This window comes from Aegilops tauschii, chromosome 5, assembly GCF_002575655.3.
Source record: "Aegilops tauschii subsp. strangulata cultivar AL8/78 chromosome 5, Aet v6.0, whole genome shotgun sequence".
Classification (NCBI taxonomy): Eukaryota; Viridiplantae; Streptophyta; class Magnoliopsida; order Poales; family Poaceae; genus Aegilops; species Aegilops tauschii.
Genome location: NC_053039.3, coordinates 56,105,254 through 56,126,734, shown reverse-complemented (window position 1 = coordinate 56,126,734; position 21,481 = coordinate 56,105,254). Strand labels below are relative to the sequence as shown.

Below are 21,481 nucleotides of genomic sequence, written 5' to 3'. Positions count from 1 at the left end.
CTCGAAATATGCCAACCCAACAAGTACCTTCGGAGACACCTGTAGTGCACCTTTATAATCACCCATTTACGTTGTGATGTTTGGTAGCACACAAATTGTTCCTCCGGTAAACGGGAGTTGCATAAGCTCATAGTCATAGGAACATGTATAAGTCATGAAGAAAGCAATAGAAACATACTAAACGATCAAGTGCTAAGCTAACGGAATGGGTCAAGTCAATCACATCATTTTCCTAATGATGTGATCCCATTAATCAAATGACAACTCATGTCTATGGCTAGGAAACATAACCATCTTTGATCAACGAGCTAGTCAAGTAGAGGCATACTAGTGACACTATGTTTGTCTATGTATTCACACATGTATTATGTTTCCGGTTAATACAATTCTAGCATGAATAATAAACATTTATCATGAAATAAGGAAATAAATAATAACTTTATTATTGCCTCTAGGGCATATTTCCTTCAAGCATTATGTATACGAGTCAAATTCAGATGGGGATGTACTACAAAATTATGTGTATTTGTACTGTAAAATACGGAAGATGATGCAGTACCTCATTACTTCTCCATGAAGAAGGCCTGATCAGGGATGGGGAGTATCAACTGCTGCCTGCTGAGCACCTGAGCGGACTAGGCGGCTCTAGCTAGCAGCACGGCTGCGCGGTGGTGCGCCGTGCGCGCCTACGCAGTCAGGCCGCGGGCGGCGGGCGGCAGGGCAGTCCGGCGAGGCGACGCCGCGACGGCGAGGCAGGCTGCTCGGGCGCTCCATTGGCGGCGGATCGATCTCGTGCGTGGCTGCGTTCGCTGCGGGACAAGCAGTGAAACAGACGAGAAGCGCATGCTGGTTGTTACTGGGCTTTTTCCTCCTGGCCCATCTCCGAATAACCTATGCTATACAGCCCAGTCGGAAATCCCAGGGTGGGTCGCGACTACAGATACCAATCTGTGGTTTTGGGACAAAGATTGAATACAAGAGATGAACTAGGATTTGAGATGAGATGGCGCAGGTGAAGATGTTGATGGAGATGAGTCCTCCCACGATGGGTGGAACGTTGGTGATGATGATGGCTTCAATTTCCCCCTCCCGAAGGGAAGCATTCCGGCGGAGAGCAAAAGTGCTACTGCCTAGGTTCCGCCTCGAGACGACGGCACTTCGTCTCGAAAGTCTTCTTTCTATTTTTTAAGGGAAAATAGCTTCATATAGGAGAAGAAAGGCCACAGAGGCCTACTGGTGGCCCCACAAGCCTGGGTGGTGCGCCCCAGGGGGCGCCACCTGAGCTTGTGGCTCACTCGTGGGCCCCCTCCTAGTGATTCTTCTTCCAGTATTTTTTATTTATTTCAAAATAATCCTTCGTAAGTTTTCACGTCATTTGGAGCTCCGGAGAATAGCTTTCTCTGTTGTAGCTCTTTTCATGTCCAGAATTCCAGCTGCCGATAATTTCCCTCTCCATATACATCTTGCATAATAAGAGAGAAAAAACATTACAGTTGCATCATAAAGTGAAATAAAGCTTTAAAACAATATAAATAACAGTAGGAAAACATGACGCAAAATGGGCGTATAGATTCTTCTCCCCGCCACTGGCCGCCGGAGCGAGAGAACCATTTCTTGTTATTCGTGTGCGTTTCACGTCCTTCTCCGATTTAACGTACCTAATTAATTAATGAGCAATGTCGAATTATTGCTCAATAATTTTTAGGGCATGTCTATGTCTTAGTTCACCAAGTGAATTTTATTTCTCGATAGATTTCTACCAAAACCAAACCCTTAGCCGCCACCCATCATGTCATCATGGCGAGTTGAGTTCGTCGGTCTTTCTCGTGTCAAGTGTTTCAACACCAAGGAAATCTTTGCACTCGTAGAGAGTTTTGTCCTAATTTTTGTGGTTTTAGAGTCCTCGTGTCATTCATCTGGACTGTAGAGGCGAAAACGCAAAAGGATTAGTACCTCCAACCCTATCCTCTTTAGCAACGATATACTAGTCTCAACGCCCCATGAGGCACATGGTTGGTTCCCCCGAATACGTTCCATCGAGCTATGCGCGTGTGTTTGGGGGGGGGGGGGGGTGATCATTTGGCGTTGCGTTAGGCGTTGATGTGGGGTTGGGTCTCCTCGTCCAACCTTCCCCTTCTTCTCCAAGTTTATGTCATCGTTGCCGTCCTCTAATAACTTCTGACGACTTTGCACCCACAGTTACACGTCTCCGTTGCTCCGGCGATATGGACAAGTGTGGAGCCAGGTGGAAGCGGCGCCAACGAATTTGAACCTATTTGTAATTTCTAGTTTTACCGGGGTCGTTCTTGTAATTTTAATTTTAAATTTTCTTAGGAGTATATATGACTCTTTTTTGACAAAGTATATAGGAGTATGACTTTTGGGTAGACAAGAATAGATTAACCACCGTGGGTTTTCTTGGTCGGTGGGATTCAGCCCGGAGAGGCCGCGTCAACCGTCTGCTGCTCCTCCTCCTGTCCGCCCGCCCGCCCGCCCGTCCCGAAGCGTCTCGCCGCCGGAAACCCTCGCCGCCCTCTCCTCCTCCCGCCGGACCACCCCATCGAAGGCGAGCAAGTCTCCCGGTAAGGAATCCCTAGCTTTGCTTGGACGGCGCTTCGTTTTCTCGCTCACATACCACCCTGACTTCTTCCGCCGTGGTGCCCCATCCGGCGGCGCATCCGCCCGCGTGCTCTGCCACGGGGATTTGGGGATCGATCTCTGACGGGATTCGGGAACCAAATTGGGTGATTAATTCCGACGACGCCCCTGGAGACCCGGGGATGCGGCTGCAGAACGACGGTGCTTTAACGCCCTGCTGATGCTTGTTTATCTGTAGTCTATGTAGAGTTATTAGATATGGCTTGATACTTGTTTATCTGTTGCGTATATCTCAGTAGGGTTGCGAGGGCAAATAATTCGTCTACATATATAGTGTCAAGAACTCTTGCGCAAACAAGTGGCAGGTGGAAGAATTGTAGGAAGATGTGTTAGTCTGTTTGACTAAAGCGGTACTCCATATTTTGAGTGGAATTATTTGGATACTTAACTAAAATATGACCTAATCAGATGCACCTCAACAGTTTGTGCTCTCGCCTCTGGTCAGCTAGGTAGGTTGTCTTTTAATCCTTAGAGAACCCAGAACCCTCCCCAAAATAATGGTAGGACGTAGATTGAAATGTTGTGCATCTCTTGTCATCTGTCGGCCAGATCTGGTATCTCTTCTCCTCAGGCTGGTGCGTGTTGTCCTTCCCCTGTTTCTAGAGCCCAATCAATGTCAGTGCATTGCGTACCTCTTCTCCACTGCTTGCCAGATCTGGTATCCCTTCTCCTTCCATCCCTCGTTTGTTTCCACGGCAGATCTCTCTACCTCTTCCATCAATGTCATTGAGCTGCCATTAACATCTCCACGTGTGAAAACTCATCCAGATCTTTCTTCTACAACCAATTCATCTGTCCAATTTGTCGCTGAGAGATCTCTTTGCTGCCTTATCCTTGTGTTGTGAAGTTCAGTATAATTATTATACTTAAAGCAGTCAGCTTGCTTTCCATTTTTTAGACCCATCAGCCTCTGAAACAAGCGGGTTCCGCCATCATTTGCTTCTGTAATAGCGGCCACCAGGTGACCTGCTGTTTCTTGAAAGATGCAAACTAATGAGCTTTTATTTACTACTTTGCACATGCTTATCTATGTCTGTAACATCTGAGAGCTTGAGAATAAAATGTTGATCGTGCTAGTTGCTGACATTTTAACTGGGAAGCATTCAGCATTTGTGGGTGTCCTCGTCTTCTTAATGTAGAATTCTGTGCAGAGCGTACTTATTCATTCTGTTACGCAACACTTTAACAGGAATGGACGAAACTTTCAAAATTCTAACTGGAAAGCATTGTGTGCATTCTGAATTTGTTTGCTCATACTGTTATTGCCACGAAATTCATTCTATTTAACATGTGGATAACACTGTACTAGAAAGCATTCAGGATGGGTCCCAGATATTCATTCTACTTTGACATGCATGAGACTTTTGTTTGTTTGAACATCCATAACACTTGCTTTTTAATGCCTGACTTTTGATTGCCATGCTGTTTCAGGATTGTTGTCTGCCATGGGTGACTACACAATCCGGATAAGCACCAGCTTGATCGACCAGCTCACACGCGATGACGAGAAGGTGAAAAGGAGGACCAGGAAACCCAAGCCGAAGAAGGTCGTGGAGCGACAAGAGGAGCCTCAGGACAATGGCCGGGAACTTCCAAGCGAGCCCAAGAGCAGCCCTGCCCCCGCTCCTGGGTGGGCGCTGCCGCCCCCCATGTACCTACCAGTGACCCCTGCTCCTCCACCACCCCTGCCGGCAATCCAGGAAGTTGAAACCATACGCGACGTGGTGGCGGAGAGCGAGAATGTGCTGGAGAAGCTGCAGAAGCAGGAAGCGACGATGCGTGAGGAGCTTACCAGGAGGGCCAAGGAGCTGCACGACAAGGAGTTCAAGCTGCTCTACCAGAACCCCTCGCCGTGCACCGACGAGAGGGCAGGCTGCACCGATTGCTACCGGAGCAACACCCAGGATCCGCTCAAGTGCGCCGAGGCGGTCAAAAGGTTCGAGGCGTGCGTTCGCATGGCGAGTCGGATGGGGGCTGCTCAGTGAGTCGGAGCGAGTGAGCGAGGTGTCGTACACACGATTTTGGTTTGTCGGGATGATTGTATAACCTGAAAATCGGTTTGTCGGGATGATTGAATAATCTGAATGGATTTTCGGTGAGACCTGAAACATCATCAGGTGTAGATTAGAATTCTGGTGAGGTACTGCACCGGTGCTGGCAAGATGCCATGAGTGTCCTTGATGAATTTAGGGCCTGATTCCATGTTTACTTACATACTAGAAAACGAAACATGAATTTGCATGGTTTGAATTAATGTTTCCCGATGAGTATATTTAGGTAAAATGGCTGCTTTTCCTTGCAACGCCCTGGCATGTTTACATAAATAACCGTGCTCGTTTGTTAGGGATGAGTTTGAATAACCATTATAGGTTGATTTAGCTTCAGATGCACCTGTTGCTGCTGCTGCTTTTGCTGGTTATTGGCAAAATCCATGTCTGAGTGGTTCATAAAGAAAATGTGGAACCTTATATAGGTGTTATTTTATAGGCATAAATATTTCTGTTGAGATACAACAACACTGGGGTACATGACAGGAATGTTGTACACAACACACCCCCAGGGCCAGCAGGAAGCAGCAAACCGCAGGCCCCGACACTTCTCGACCAAGAGCAGAGCGACCGCGGCACATTTAAGTTGTAGAAGCAATAACAGCCATTCCACTGGCAGAGCAACAATCAAGGACCAGGCCTCAGGGGCGAAATTGGGCCTAGGGCAACTGGGGCTATAGCCCCAGGCGTGGCCCAACTAGTGCCATTATATCCAGTAGAAAATTTTCAGATTTTCACATTCAAAGAAGCCCAGCCCCAGGCCTGAATACCCAGCCCAAGGCCTCAACGGCAGCCCAACTAACTAGCTCAGCAGGAACCCATGCCCACGTTTGGTCATTGGTCGATTGCGATTCCAAAGGTATCGATCGCCCGACGTTTCGATCGACCAGAAATTTTTTTTTTTGAGGGATCGACCAGAAAAATTACATTCACCATGCGCCTGTCGATCGAAAGACCCCTCGTTGACTCGGTGCCTCGTTTCATCCGCCGCCCCAGCCCCTGGACGGCTCGACAGACAGAACGATCCGGACCTGTACTTGGCCTCGTCGCCTCATCGCAGCAAGCCCCATCTCCAATTCCGGCGGCCACTTGTTCTGCTGCGTCTCCACAACTGGCTAGAGGTATTTCAAGTTTGTCGTGTGATCTATTTTTTGCTATGGGTGATTTGATCTAGCGTTCTAAATCTAGATGTTAAATTGTACTATTATTTAGTGAATTCTATTTCAGTTATTTGTTAACAGAAAAAATGATAGAAATCCAAGATAAAGAGGGAACACACACACACGGATGCACACACGCACGGTTAAATTTCTTTTGAAGCAACTTCCGGCCAGCCTACATCCAACAATACCAGAATTAACGGGAGTCGGAGCTAATAATGAAAAAAAATGTGGAGCTTAATCCAGATGACATTTATCCTTACCCCGGTCTCCAAAAACCGAACGAGGAAACGCAAGGGGATATAACCTTTTTTGCACTTTGTGATAATGGTATATTAAGTTTGCCCCCCCTTTTTTTTTGGCAAATTTGATATGAACAATTGACCTGGTCTATGTCCATTGTCTTGATTTTAAATACACGATTTTGCGTTTGCAACTCCAGGTCCTTCTAATATTGCTAGTAACGATGGCCTCAAATTAAGCAGCTCTTCATTAATTTGGTATCAATGTTTTCGATTATGCACTTTGTTAAATTATTTGTTTTATTAAAAAATTTCTCATGGTAATAATGAATTAATATTTCATCTTTAATGTGAATTTTTGGCATACTTCTAACACACACTAGTATGCTTGGTATTTCACATTATTTTTAGTCACCTGGTTTTAGCCCTAGGCTTTGAGAAATCCTGGCTCCGCCTCTGCCAGGCCTAGCTCCGTTTGCTAAATGCTTCTGGAGAAAACAAAGCAGCAAACCCCACCAAGAAGCCAAAAGTGCGGGGCCATCCAAGGAAAGAAGAAAGCAATGGGAAGCCAAAAGACAGAGGCATCCTCTGTTCCCTGCATTACACAGATATTGCAACCATCCAAATAGACCGGGGTGTCCTTGATCTTGCTACCGAGCCCCAGTGGTGGACCTAGAATATCAGTCTTGGGGGTGCCAGTGTCCAATTGTTTTGAAAATTTGCACTATATATGGTATAATTTGGTCTAAACATCATCATAATCTCGAGAAATAGTCCTAAAATTGCATTTAACTCATTAAGTATTTAGTGTTAAGTACAAAGTCAAATGTGTTTTGCAGATCCACCACTGTCTAGCCAAATGATTCCCTTCCTGGTGTCAATGCTATGGCTGACCCTGGCGAGATGTTCTCTTCTGCTCGCTTATTTGAAGTTGGCAGACAGCGACCAATAGACGATGATTCAGATCCGGAGGACGCAGGGGACACAGAGCAGGACGACGACGATCCAGGTAACAACGATGATGATGATGATGACGATGCTGAGGAGGGTATTGACAGTGGGGATGAAAATGATGATGATGTTGACTTTGAAGAAGAAGGTGAGTTTGATGTGGGAGGGGGGTTGCTGGAGATTATGGGTGACCGTAATGGCGAAGACATTGATATGATCCTTTAGGAGCGGTGACAAAGAAGGTGGTTGGATGATGTAAGAGTAGAGGGATTGGATTTTTCTAAAGGCCGTGGTGGATGCAAGAGCAAGGCCTGGAGCTGAAGGAAGAACACGTTTGGGTCACCCAGCCCAGTGTGAGTGTGCACCAGTCTGCACGATCAACTTAAAGAGTTGTAATTATTGTCTTTTTGGAAGAATACATTGGAGTGCCTTTTAGAGCGCAACCTAAGTCTTGAGACATTTAGAAGTTGTATATGTAAAGTTGTCGAAACTTTTGCGGTTTATCGATCGAAATTTTGGGAAATTCATGTGTCAGGTGTGTTGTGCTGCCTGTTGATGAAACTAGCCAAACCGGCTGTATGTAGTCAAACGACCGCACACGAGAAACATGTAAGATCAGTTTCAGTGTTTCTGGCTTGTTTCTTCCATGACAGCTTGGAGTTTAATATGAAGATCAACCTTTTGGCATTATTCTCTACTCGATTTGTTTTGTGAAGAATGAAGTGTTTGTTGGGGCTCCAATTTAATTGAGTTTCTGAATACCACTGATTAAGTCTGGACCCTTTATTTTGCATAATAAGGAAGCAATTCACTCGGCAGTCCATTAACAAGTTGACACGCCTGCATACACTTGTACAACTCAAAATTGATGGTCACAAACCATCTTGCTTTTTCTGGTGGGTGGTGGCCTAGGTCGTTCAGCAATAAGCAGAGCAGTTCCCATCAGATCGATCATACCCATCAGCTGGGGTTATTTATAAGAGAAGGGATCTATCTTCTGAGAAACCCAAGTACTTGTGTCTAGAGCCTAGAGATTATAAACAATGACATATTGGCCAAGATTCATACATTTGCATAATTAATACAGCTGCTGGACACAATCAAAACAGAAATACTTCATGGAACATAACTAACTAGAGTAGATTTCGATACACAAATAGTTACATATCTGATCCATTCATAAATAGTTGGACAATCAACAAAACAGTACTTGTAAAACAGGGTACGATACACAAATATTTAAATATCTGATCCATACATAAATACAAAAAAACCGGTATACTAGTAATGCAAGGGTGTAAATATCTGATCCATACAAAAAACCGGTATACTAGTAATACAAGGGTGTAGTTTCACGCCTCAAAGGAACATGTTACTTGCAACATGGACCGACCAAGCAATGGTGATCTCCACCTTGGAGTCGCCAAGGTCACATACAGCTTGACTTATGTTGCAAAGTTTCGGGGCGAGCTTGACATGACCTTGTGCCGCAACATCACCAGACTGTGAATAGGCTTGTATGACAACTTTGAAGGTCTCTTCAAACGTTTCAGGATAAAAAACATTGCTTTGTCGTAATTCTACAGAAACAACACGCCTTGTGAGATCAAGGTAACCATCAGTATCCATTGGCATTTCTCCACCATCGCAGTGACGAGAATCAAGCAACACAACTTGCGTCGATGGGGGGTCAGTAACCTCCAGAACAGAGCCTTGACTATCCATGATCACAACTTCATGAGGTGGCGACGAGCAAGCAACTCGACCCCCGTATTTGAACGTGCACGGGGCGCCCTTAACGACGCGGACACTCAAGATAGTGGCCTGAACTGAATTTTCAAGTTGCTCCAGGCTTAACTCGATTCTACAACGGCAGTTGTGAAAGCCAATAGTGTAGAGGCCAGCACAGCAATGGGTGTAAGGGTATGCTTGATTGATCAATGCTCTGTCGCGAGACTCTGTTCTGCCCTTAACCCTTAGTTCGACTTCAAGCTCAAGCTCAGGCAAAATTGCCTGAGCTGGGCCGGTCAAGCGCAAAAAAGGATCCTGCAAGCATCGTTATATACACTTAATTGCAACAAACGAATCAACAATGACACATGCAACATACGTCAAGAAAAGAAAAGAAAAGAAAAGGAAAATGGAGAGAAAACAGGAAACCAAAAGCATACATACATCTTGTGTGACTTGTTGGGCATTTTTCCTTGTTCGATGGAAGAGAATGTTGCGGTTGAAATCGACTCTGTCCCTGGCAGCGACCACGCCGTACACATAGAGAGGCCACTTCAAGTCGCCTTTGATCCCAGCGATCTTGACGGAGAAGATCTGCAAGCTGGTCCCGGTGGCATGATAAAGGTCGTCTGGCGTGCAGTGTGTAAAGTACATGGGGCTCAACGTGGCTGCGGCAGCAAGCAAATCAAGCAAGGAGCTGTGAGGAATCAACATGAATCTACACATTGATTAAGAGTAGAAAGCAAATTGAAGAGATTAATCGAGTTAATGGAGTACTCCCTAGGTTCCATAATTCTTGTTCAACATATTAAGTAATGCTTTCTTACTCTCGGCTTTGAAGGTCCAGCCCGATGAACCGTTCCTGCTGCTGCTGTTGCGGTAGGTGGCGTACAGTCTCTCCTCCATTGCAATCTGCTGCTCGACAAATCTCGTCAGCTCCGTCTCCTCCTCCTCCTCCTACTGTACGACAAATCTCGTACAGTACTCATGCATGTACTGCTCGGGCTCTTGGAAAGGGATCAGCTGCAGCTTGTCGCGGATCCGGATCTTCTTTTCCTCGGCAATCCGCTCCTGGATCTCGCGCATGCGGGCAGAATGCTCCTTCATAAAGTTCTGAGCATTCTTCTTCATAGATGATCGGCTGCCCGCGGCATCGAATCCGATCTCGACGAGCAATGCTCTGAATTTGGACAAGTTATCGCACAGAATTGAGATGTGGTTCGAGATGTCTTCCCTCTCCATGAGTTGTACGGCCTGAGATGCGTTCATCTTATTCGTCAAGAACGATGCCACCTCCTGCATCTGCGCACGGATCGTCTCAACCTGCTGCTTAGGCTCAATCATGTCCTTAGCGCGGCCGCCGCCTCTGCCACCCACTGTCCTCCGACGAATCGCAATCGCCGGCTCCTCTCTTCCTCTGCTTCGACCGTTTTCCCTGTCAGATCCCTACTCTGTCGACGGTTGTGGTTAGTTTCTCGCCTCCCTTTGTTTCACTTTTTCATGTTTTTCCCCATTGTATTTCTGGGAGAGGGAGTTTTATGGGGTAAAAAGGGAGGGGGCATCATAGCTTTCAACTCTATCAAATCACAACTTTCAACTCGATAATCAAAGGCCCGCACTAGGCGTCAGCCGGATGATTTGTGTGAGTTTTAAGCCGCCTTCCGAGCCGTGCGATGGAACAAGCCAACCGTTGGTTCTTGTGTTGCCTGGGTGGCGGTGGGTATGTCAACGCAAATGTCTCTTTAATCTAACCGTTCCTTGTGGTCATACCGGTCAACGCAAACACTCCACATTTTGTTCTTGCTTTGTTCTTCCCCATTGTAGCACCGGCTTGCCGCATGGCGGCACCGTCGCAACACTTGCTAGTAGCACGTCGATTGTCGCAGGACCGGCTGGCAGCACATCTACTGTCGCACCACCGGCTCGTAGCACGGCGGCGCTGTTAGGGCATTATTTTCGCCGGTTGTTTTGGTGATTGATGACAATACGTTTGTGGACTAATAGTATGCATTAAGCTTTTTAGGTTATCTAATATAAGAGCACTATGCGATTGTTACCCCTCGGGGACTTCACTTTAGACGTATTATTTTCCTTCGTTTCTTTTCGGTGGAATTGAGTCGTAGGGATAACCATACTATCAAGAAGGGATCCGCTTCGGAAGAGTATGGGTGAAATCATCATGTTCACATTCTCCTTGCACCCTCGCTTTCTTCCTGCTTCTTTGGAGTTTCCGTGATGTGCAAAACAAGGGGTGCTTTGCGCTAAGCGGTAGTACCGCTGCCAGGGCGGTAGTAACGCTTGTTAGTGCCGCTGGTACTACCGCCCCTATTGTGGTCTTGATTTTTCGTGTCAGGTTTCCGTAAAGGACCACGCAGGGGAGCGGTAGTAGGGACGGCAGTAGGGCGCGGTAGTACCGCTTATCAACGGTAGTACCGCTCCTACATCCGCTCCAACTGCCGCTCAGCTCGCTGCCCTCCCCTGTTTTCCAGCGGCTGTAGGAAGCGGCAGTACCGGCTATCGGCGGTAGTACCACCCTTAGGGCGGTAGTACCGCCCTAGTGCGTGTACTTCTTCTCCCTCAGCCCTGATTTTCCTATGTCTTCTTGCCACAGCGGTACTACCGCTGTGGCAGCGGTACTACCGCTCCAGCAACGGTTGTATCGCCCAGATGCGGGCTGCGGGCTGCATAACGGTTGGATGTGTCCCCCCACTATATAAAGGGGTCTTCTTCTCCAAGAAGACCTACCTCTTCCATCCCCAAACTCCATTGTTGCTCCAAGCTTCATTTTCGCCCGATCTCTCTCCCTAGCCAATCAAACTTGTTGATTTTCTAGGGATTGGTTGAGAAGGCCCCGATCTACACTTCCACCAAGAGAAATTTGATTCCCCCCACTAATCCCTTGCGGATCTTGTTACTCTTGGGTGTTTGAGCACCCTAGACGGTTGAGGTCACCGCGGAGCCATATTCCATTGTGGTGAAGCTTCTTGGTGGTGTTGGGAGCCTCCAATTAAGTTGTGGAGATTGCCCCAACCTTGTTTGTAAAGGTTCGGTCGCCGCCTGCAAGGGCACCAATAGTGGAATCACGGCATCTCGCATTGTGTGAGGGCGTGAGGAGAATACGGTGGCCCTAGTGGCTTCTTGGGGAGCATTGTGCCTCCACACCGCTCCAACGGAGACGTACTTCCCCTCAAAGGGAAGGAACTTCGGTAACACATCCTCGTCTTCACCGGCTCCACTCTTGGTTATCTCGTACCTTTACTTGTGCAAGCTTATATTGTGTTGCATCTCTTGCTTGCTTGTGTGCTTGTTGTTGTTGCATCATATAGGTTGCTCACCTAGTTGCATATCTAGACAACCTACTTGTTGGAAATATGCCCTAGAGGCAATAATAAATAGGTTATTATTATATTTCCTTGTTCATGATAATCGTTTATTATCCATGCTAGAATTGTATTGATAGGAAACTCAGATGGATGTGTGGATACATAGACAACACCATGTCCCTAGTAAGCCTCTAGGAGACTAGCTCGTTGATCAATAGATGGTTACGGTTTCCTGACCATGGACATTGGATGTCGTTGATAACGGGATCACATCATTAGGAGAATGATGTGATGGACAAGACCCAATCCTAAGCCTAGCACCAGATCGTGTAGTTCGTTTGCTTAGAGCTTTTCTAATGTCAAGTATCATTTCCTTAGACCATGAGATTGTGCAACTCCCGGATACCGTAGGAATGCTTTGGGTGTACCAAACGTCACAACGTAACTGGGTGGCTATAAAGGTGCACTACAGGTATCTCCGAAAGTGTCTGTTGGGTTGGCACGAATCGAGACTGGGATTTGTCACTCCGTGTAAATGGAGAGGTATCTCTGGGCCCACTCGGTAGGACATCATCATTATGTGCACAATGTGACCAAGGAGTTGATCACGTGATGATGTGAGTTACAGAACGAGTAAAGAGACTTGCCGGTAACGAGATTGAACAAGGTATCGGGATACCGACGATCGAATCTCAGGCAAGTACCATACCGATAGACAAAGGGAATTGTATACGGGATTGATTGAATCCTCGACATCGTGGTTCATCCGATGAGATCATCGAGGAGCATGTGGGAGCCAACATGGGTATCCAGATCCCACTGTTGGTTATTGACCGGAGAGTCGTCTCGGTCATGTCTACCTGTCTCCCGAACCCGTAGGGTCTACACACTTCAGGTTCGGTGACGCTAGGGTTATAGAGATATTAGTATGTGGTAATCCAAAAGTTGTTCGGAGTCCCGGATGAGATCCCGGACGTCACGAGGAGTTCCGGAATAGTCCGGAGGTAAAGATTTATATATGGGAAGTCTTATTTTGGTCGCCGAAAAAGTTTCGCACTTTATCGGTATTGTACCGGGAGTGCCGAAAGGGGTCCGGGGGTCCACCAAGGGGTCCACCAGCCCCGGGGGGGCCACATGGGCTGTGTGGGGGTGCGCCTTGGCCTATATGGGCCAAGGGAACCAGCCCCAAGAGGCCCATGCGCCAAGAGATAAGATAAAGGGAGAGTCCTAAAGGGGGAAGGCACCTCCGAGGTGCCTTGGGGAGGATGGACTCCTCCCTGGCCGCACCCTTCCTTGGAGGAAGGGCCAAGGCTGCGCCCCCCTCTCCCTTGGCCCTATATATAGTGGGGGGGAGGGAGGGCAGCAGCAATCCAAGCCCTGGCGCCTCCCTCTCCCTCCCGTGACACCTCTTCCTCCCCGCTTGCGCTTGGCGAAGCCCTGCCGGGATCCCGCTACTTCCACCACCACGCCGTCGTGCTGCTGGATCTCCATCAACCTCTCCTCCCCCCTTGCTGGATCAAGAAGGAGGAGACGTCACCGCTCCGTACGTGTGTTGAACGCGGAGGTGCCGTCCGTTCGGCGCTAGGATCATCGGTGATTTGGATCACGACGAGTACGACTCCATCAACCCCGTTCTCTTGAACGCTTCTGCTCGCGATCTACAAGGGTATGTAGATGCACTCCCCTTCCCCTCGTAGCTAGATTACTCCATAGATTGATCTTGGTGATGCGTAGAAAATTTTGAATTTCTGCTACGTTCCCCAACAGTGGCATCATGAGCTAGGTCTATGCGTAGTTTCTATGCACGAGTAGAACACAAAGTAGTTGTGGGCGTAGATGTTGCCAATTCTTCTTGCCGCTACTAGTCTTATCTTGTTTCGGCGGCATTGTGGGATGAAGCGGCCCAGACCGACCTTACACGTACGCTTACGTGAGACAGGTTCCACCGACTGACATGCACTAGATGCATAAGGTGGCTAGAGGGTGTCTGTCTCTCCCACTTTAGTCGGAACGGATTCGATGAAAAGGGTCCTTATGAAGGGTAAATAGAAATTGGCATATCACGTTGTGGTCTTACGTAGGTAAGAAACGTTCTTGCTAGAAACCTATACAAGCCACGTAAAAAACTTGCAACAACAATTAGAGGACGTCTAACTTGTTTTTGCAGCATGTGCCTTGTGATGTGATATGGCCAGAAGATGTGATGAATGATATATGTGATGTATGAGATTGATCATATTCTTGTAATAGGAATCACGACTTGCATGTCGATGAGTATGACAACCGGCAGGAGCCATAGGAGTTATCTTTATTATTTTGCATGACCTGCGTGTCATTGAATAACGCCATGTAAAACACTTAGGTTGACTTGACGAGCCTAGCATGTAAAACGCCATGTACAGACATGGCCTCGGAACACATGCAAAACACTTAGGTTGACTTGACGAGCCTAGCATGTACAGACATGGCCTCGGAACACAAGAGACCGAAAGGTCGAACATGAGTCGTATAGCAGATACGATCAACATGGAGATGTTCACCGATGATGACTAGTCCGTCTCACGTGATGATCGGACACGGCCTAGTTTGACTCGGATCATGTATCACTTAGATGACTAGAGGGATGTCTATCTGAGTGGGAGTTCATAATCAGATGAACTTCATTATCATGAACATAGTCAAAAGGTCTTTGCAAATTATGTCATAACTTGCGCTTTAGTTCTACTGTTTAAGATATGTTCCTAGAGAAAATTTAGTTGAAAGTTGGTAGTAGCAATTATGCGGACTGGGTCCGTAAACTGAGGATTGTCCTCATTGCTGCACAGAAGGCTTATGTCCTTAATGCACCGCTCGGTGTGCTGAACCTCAGCGTCGTCTGTAGATGTTGCGAAACATCTGACACACACGTTTTGATGACTACGTGATAGTTCAGTGCGTATTGCTAACGGTTTAGAATTGTGGCACCAAAGACGTTTTTGAAACATCGCAGAACATATGAGATGTTCCGAAGACTGAAATTGGGATTTCAGACTAGTGCCCACGTCAAAAGGTATGAGACCTCTGACAAGTTTCTTAAGCCTGCAAACTAAGGGAGAAAAGCTCAATCGTTGAGCATGTGCTCAGATTGTCTGAGTACAACAATCGCTTGAATCGAGTGGGAGTCAGACTTCCAGATGAGATAGTGATGGTTCTCCATAGTCACTGCCACCAAGCTATTAGAGCTTCGTGATGAACTATAACATATCAGGGATAGATATGATGATCCTTGAGCAACTCGCGATGTTTGACACCGCGAAAGTACAAATCAAGAAGGAGCATCAATTGTTGATGGTTAGTAAAACCACTAGTTTCTAGAAGGGCAAGGGCAAAAGGGATACTTCACGAAACAGCAAATCGTTTGCTGCTCTAGTGAAGAATCCCAAGGTTGAACCCAAACCCAAGACTAAGTGCTTCTGTAATGAGGGGAACGGTCACTGAAGCAGTACTACCCTAGATACTTGGTAGATGAGAAGGCAGGCAAGGTCGACAGAAGTATATTGGATATACGTTATATGAATGTGTACTTTACTAGTACTCCTAGCAGCACCAGGGTATTAGATACCTGTTCGGTTGCTAAGTGTTAGTAACTCGAAATAAAAGCTGCGGAATAAACGGAGACTAGCTAAAGGTGAGATGACGATATGTGTTGGAAGTGTTTCCAAGGTTGATGTGATCAAGCATCGCATGCTCCCTCTACCATCGAGATTTGGTGTTTGCGTTGAGCATGATAGGATTATGTTTATCGCAATACGGTTATTGATTTAAGAAGAATAATGGTTACTCTGTTTATTTGAATAATACCTTCAATGGTCTTGCACCTAAAATGAATCTCGATCGTAGTGATACACATGCCAAAAGATATAAAATAGTAATGATAGTTCCACATACTTGTGGCACTGCCATTTGAGTCATATTGGTATAGAACGCATGAAGAAGCTCCATGTAGATGGATCTTTGGACTCAGTCGTTTTTTGAAAAGATTGAGACATGCGAACCATGTCTATTGGTATATATGCATGAAGAAACTCCATGTAGATGGATCGTTTGGACTCACTTGATTTTGAATCACTTGAGACATGCAAATCATACCACATGGGCAAGATGACTGAAAGGCCTCGTTTTCAGTAAGATGGAACAAGAGAGCAACTTATTGGAAGTAATACATTTTGATGTATGCAGTCCAATGAGTGCTGAGGCATGCAGTGGATATCGTTATGTTCTTACTTCACAGATGATTTGAGTAGATGCTGAGTGTATTTACTTGATGAAACACAAGTCTGAATTATTGAAAGGTTCAAGTAATTTCAGAGTGAAGTTGAAGATCGTCGTGACAAGAGGATAAAATGTCTGTGATATGATCATAGAGACGAGTATCTGAGTTACGAGTTTGGCACACAATTAAGACATTGTGGAAAGTGTTTCACAATTAATACCGCCTGGAACACCATAGTGTGATGGTGTGTCCGAACATCATAACTGCACCCTATTGGATATGGTGCATACCATGATGTTTCTTATCGAATTACCACTATCGTTTATGGGTTAAGCATTAGAGACAACCGCATTCACTTTAAAAGGGGCACCACGCAATTCCGTTGAGACGACACCGTTTAGAGAAACCTAAGTTGTTGTTTCTTAAAAGTTTGGGGCTGCGATGCTTATGTGAAAAGTTTCAGGCTGATAAGCTCGAACCCAAAGCGGATAAATGCATCTTCATAGAATACCCAAAACAGTTGGGCATACCTCCTATTCCAGATCTGGAAGCAAAAGTAATTGTTACTAGAAACAGGTCCTTTCTCGAGGAAAAGTTTCTCTCGAAAGAATTGAGTGGGAGGATGGTGGAGACTTGATAAGGTTATTGAACCGTCACTTCAACTAGTGTGTAGCAGGGCACAGGAAGTTGTTCCTGTGGCACCTACACCAATTGAAGTGGAAGCTTATGATAGTGATCATGAAACTTCGGATCAAGTCACTACCAAACCTCGTAGGACGACGAGGATGCGTAATACTTCAGAGTAGTACGTGATCCTGTCTTGGAAGTCATGTTGTTGGACAACGATGAACCTATGAGCTATGGAGAAGCAATGGTGGGCCCATATTCCGACAAATGGTTAGAAGCCATGAAATCCGAGATAAATGGAACTTTGAGAAGAAGACAGACGTGGACGGTAATGTTACCGTCTATGAAGCTCGACTTGTGGCAAAGAGTATTTCCACAAGTTCAAGGAGTTGACTACGATGAGTTTTTCCCATCCGTAGCGATGCTTAAGTCCGTCGGAATCATGTTAGCATTAGCTGCATTTATGAAATCTGGCAGATGGATGTCAAAACAAGTTTCCTTACCAGTTTTCGTAAGGAAAGGTTGTATGTGATACAATCAGAAAGGTTTTGTCGATCCTAAGGATGCTAAAAGGTATGCTAGCTCCAGCGATCCTTCCATGGACTAGAGCAAGCATCTCGGAGTCAGAATATACGCTTTGATGGAGTGATCAAAGTTTTTGGGTTTATACAAAGTTTGTTAGAAACTTGTATTTACAATAAAGTGAGTGGGAGCGCTACAACATTTCTGATAAGTATATGTGAATGACATATTGTTGATCCGAAATGATGTAAAATTTCTGGAAAGCATAAAGGGTTGTTTGAAAGGAGTTTTTCAAAGGAAGACCTAGATAAAAGCTGCTTACATATTGGGCATCAAGATCTATAGAGATAGATCAAGACGCCCGATGATACTTTCAAAGAACGCACACCTTGACATGTTTTTGAAAGAGTTCAAAATAGATCAACAAAGAAGGAGTTCTTGGCTGTGTTACAAGGTGTGAGTATTGAGTAAGACTCAAGACCTGACCACAGCAGAAGAGAGAGAAAGGACGAAGGTCGTCCCCTATGCTTCAGACATAGGCTCTACAGTATGCTATGTTGTGTACCGCACATGGAGTGTGCCTTGCCATGAGTTGGTCAAGGGGTACAATAGTGATCCGGGAATGGATCACATGACAGCGGTCGAATTTATCCTTAGTATCTAGTGGACTAAGGAATTTTCTCGATTATGGAGGTGAAAAGGAGTTCGTCGTAAAGGGTTACGTCGATGCGAACTTTGACACTAATCCGGATGACTCTGAGTAGTAAACCGGATTCGTATAGTAGAGCAATTATTTGAAATGGCTCCAAGTAGCACGTGGTAGCATCCACAAGATGACATAGATATTCGTAAAGCACACACGGATCTGAAAGGTTCAGACCCGTTGACTAATAACCTCTCTCACAAGCATAACATGATCAAACCAGAACTCATTGAGTGTTAATCACATAGAGATGTGAACTAGATTGTTGACTCTAGTAAACTCTTGGATGTTGGTCACATGGTGATGTGACCTGTCAGTGTTAATCACATGGTGATGTGAACTAGATTATTGACTCTAGTGCAAGTGGGAGACTGTTGGAAATATGCCCTAGAGGCAATAATAAATAGGTTATTATTATATTTCCTTGTTCATGATAATCCTTTATTATCCATGCTAGAATTGTATTGATAGGAAACTCAGATGCATGTGTGGATACATAGACAACACCATGTCTCTAGTAAGCCTCTAGGAGACTAGCTCGTTGATCAATAGATGGTTACGGTTTCCTGACCATGGACATTGGATGTCGTTGATAACGGGATCACATCATTAGGAGAATGATGTGATGGACAAGACCCAATCCTAAGCCTAGCACTAGATCGTGTAGTTCGTTTGCTTAGAGCTTTTCTAATGTCAAGTATCATTTCCTTAGACCATGAGATTGTGCAACTCCCGGATACCGTAGGAATGCTTTGGGTGTACCAAACGTCACAACGTAGCTGGGTGGCTATAAAGGTGCACTACAGGTATCTCCGAAAGTGTCTGTTGGGTTGGCACGAATCGAGACTGGGATTTGTCACTCTGTGTAAACGGAGAGGTATCTCTGGGCCCACTCGGTAGGACATCATCATTATGTGCACAATGTGACCAAGGAGTTGATCACGTGATGATGTGAGTTACAGAATGAGTAAAGAGACTTGCCGGTAACGAGATTGAACAAGGTATCGGGATACCGACGATCGAATCTCGGGCAAGTACCATACCGATAGACAAAGGGAATTGTATACGGGATTGATTGAATCCTCGAAAATCGTGGTTCATCCGATGAGATCATCGAGGAGCATGTGGGAGCCAACATGGGTATCCAGATCCCGCTGTTGGTTATTGACCGGAGAGTCGTCTCGGTCATGTCTACCTGTCTCCCGAACCCGTAGGGTCTACACACTTAAGGTTCGGTGACGCTAGGGTTATAGAGATATTAGTATGCGGTAACCCGAAAGTTGTTCGGAGTCCCGGATGAGATCCCGGACGTCACGAGGAGTTCCGGAATGGTCCGGAGGTAAAGATTTATATATGGGAAGTCTTATTTTGGTCGCCGGAAAAGTTTCGCACTTTATCGGTATTGTACCGGGAGTGCCGAAAGGGGTCCGGGGGTCCACCAAGGGGTCCACCAGCCCCGGGGGGGCCACATGGGCTGTGTGGGGGTGCGCCTTGGCCTATATGGGCCAAGGGAACCAGCCCCAAGAGGCCCATGCGCCAAGAGATAAGATAAAGGGAGAGTCCTAAAGGGGGAAGGCACCTCCGAGGTGCCTTGGGGAGGATGGACTCCTCCCTGGCCGCACCCTTCCTTGGAGGAAGGGCCAAGGCTGCGCCCCCCCCTCTCCCTTGGCCCTATATATAGTGGGGGGGGAGGGAGGGCAGCAGCAATCCAAGCCCTGGTGCCTCCCTCTCCCTCCCGTGACACCTCTTCCTCCCCGCTTGCGCTTGGCGAAGCCCTGCCGGGATCCCGCTACTTCCACCACCACGCCGTCGTGCTGCTGGATCTCCATCAACCTCTCCTCCCCCCTTGATGGATCAAGAAGGAGGAGACGTCGCCGCTCCGTACGTGTGTTGAACGCGGAGGTGTCGTCCGTTCGGCGCTAGGATCATCGGTGATTTGGATCATGACGAGTACGACTCCATCAACCCCGTTCTCTTGAACGCTTCCGCTCGCGATCTACAAGGGTATGTAGATGCACTCCCCTTCCCCTCATAGCTAGATTACTCCATAGATTGATCTTGGTGATGCGTAGAAAATTTTGAATTTCTGCTACGTTCCCCAACACTACTTTGATGCAAAGTTTAACTTGGTAAAGAAAAGCTAAAAATTGTTAGTTGCCTATTCACCCTCCCCCCCCTAGTCAACTATATCGATCCTTTCAATTGGTATCAGCGCCTCGTCTCTTTATTAAGGACTTTATCGTCCGAAGAGTATGGTTGACACCGTAGACGGTGAGGAGGAGCACCCCGGTGTGATTCCGTCCTCGTCTACGGCCGATGGGGCATCCCCGGTCTCACGTGAGGAATTCAATGTGGCCTTGGACACATTGAAAACCTCCATGACGACCGAGGTCAAAGGCATGTTCAAAGAGTTCCTTGATAGTCTTAAATTATCCACCGCACCCTTGGAAGTGGTTGCTCCCACTAACAAGGTGGCGGATGCCAACTCCAATAAGGGGGAAGCTTCTAGTGAAAAGGTTCCTTTGCCTAGTGATAAAAATGGTAATGGCATCTATTCTCATGTTGAACCTCCTCTCACTTATGGAGGACCAATTCCCTCCACGCATTTAAATCATGCGGGTTCTCCCTCCAAGATTGTGAAGAATGAGGATTTTGATTCTTGGGTTTATCGCTTTAAACGTCATTTAAATCATGTTAATACTAACCTTTGGAGAATCATTGAGGAAGGTTTTTATCCGCATGATCGAAGCAACTTCACCCCTAGAGAAGCCACGGATAATCAATTCAATGAGAATGCTCTCTTCATCATTCAAGATGCAATTCCACCCGAAGACATTGCTCACCTCCGACCCTTCACCGTGGCCAAGGAAGCATGGCACCATGTTGTTTCCCTTTACAAGGGAAGCGCAAGCATTCAAGGCTCCAACTATGAAGTGGTGCAAGATGAAGCCGATGAGTTTGTAATGAATGAAGATGAAGAACTTCGCGAGCTCTACCGGATAGTAATCACTCTCGCGGTCTCACTCCGAGATCATGGGAGCAAGGATACGGATGACAATTGGATCAAGCGCAAGTTCTTCAAGGCCATGATGCCCTACCACAAGGCCATGTCCTCCGTCATCCGTCAAAGGCCGGACTTCCACACCTTGTCCTCAAGTGAAGTGTTGGATGAGTTTGTGGCAATGAGGATCTTGGACAAGACCGCCGACAATGCGGTGTTGCATTCTCAAAGAGCAAAGAAGCCCAACCTTGCCTTGAAGGCCA

At 46.5% G+C, this 21,481-nt stretch overlaps 1 protein-coding gene and 1 long non-coding RNA gene across 3 annotated transcripts; both read left to right on the top strand.

Moving 5' to 3' along the window:
- Window positions 1-2,427: 2,427 nt before the first annotated feature.
- On the top strand, window positions 2,428-4,941 carry LOC109736376 (uncharacterized). Of its 2 annotated transcripts, none has more exons than XM_020295598.4 (2): window positions 2,428-2,799; window positions 4,090-4,941. In XM_020295598.4, exons 1-2 carry the CDS (start codon window positions 2,781-2,783, stop codon window positions 4,641-4,643), a joined length of 573 nt encoding a protein of 190 aa, XP_020151187.1. In that variant the 5' UTR covers window positions 2,428-2,780; the 3' UTR covers window positions 4,644-4,941. The 2 variants fall into 2 exon arrangements, with proteins under 2 accessions (XP_020151187.1, XP_020151188.1); XM_020295599.3 differs by having other exon boundaries at window positions 2,434-2,582.
- Window positions 4,942-5,590: 649 nt separating this feature from the next.
- On the top strand, window positions 5,591-7,749 carry LOC120964317 (uncharacterized). Its single transcript, XR_005756181.2, has 2 exons — window positions 5,591-5,827; window positions 6,948-7,749. It is a non-coding gene; the product is annotated as an uncharacterized lncRNA (long non-coding RNA).
- Window positions 7,750-21,481: the final 13,732 nt, after the last annotated feature.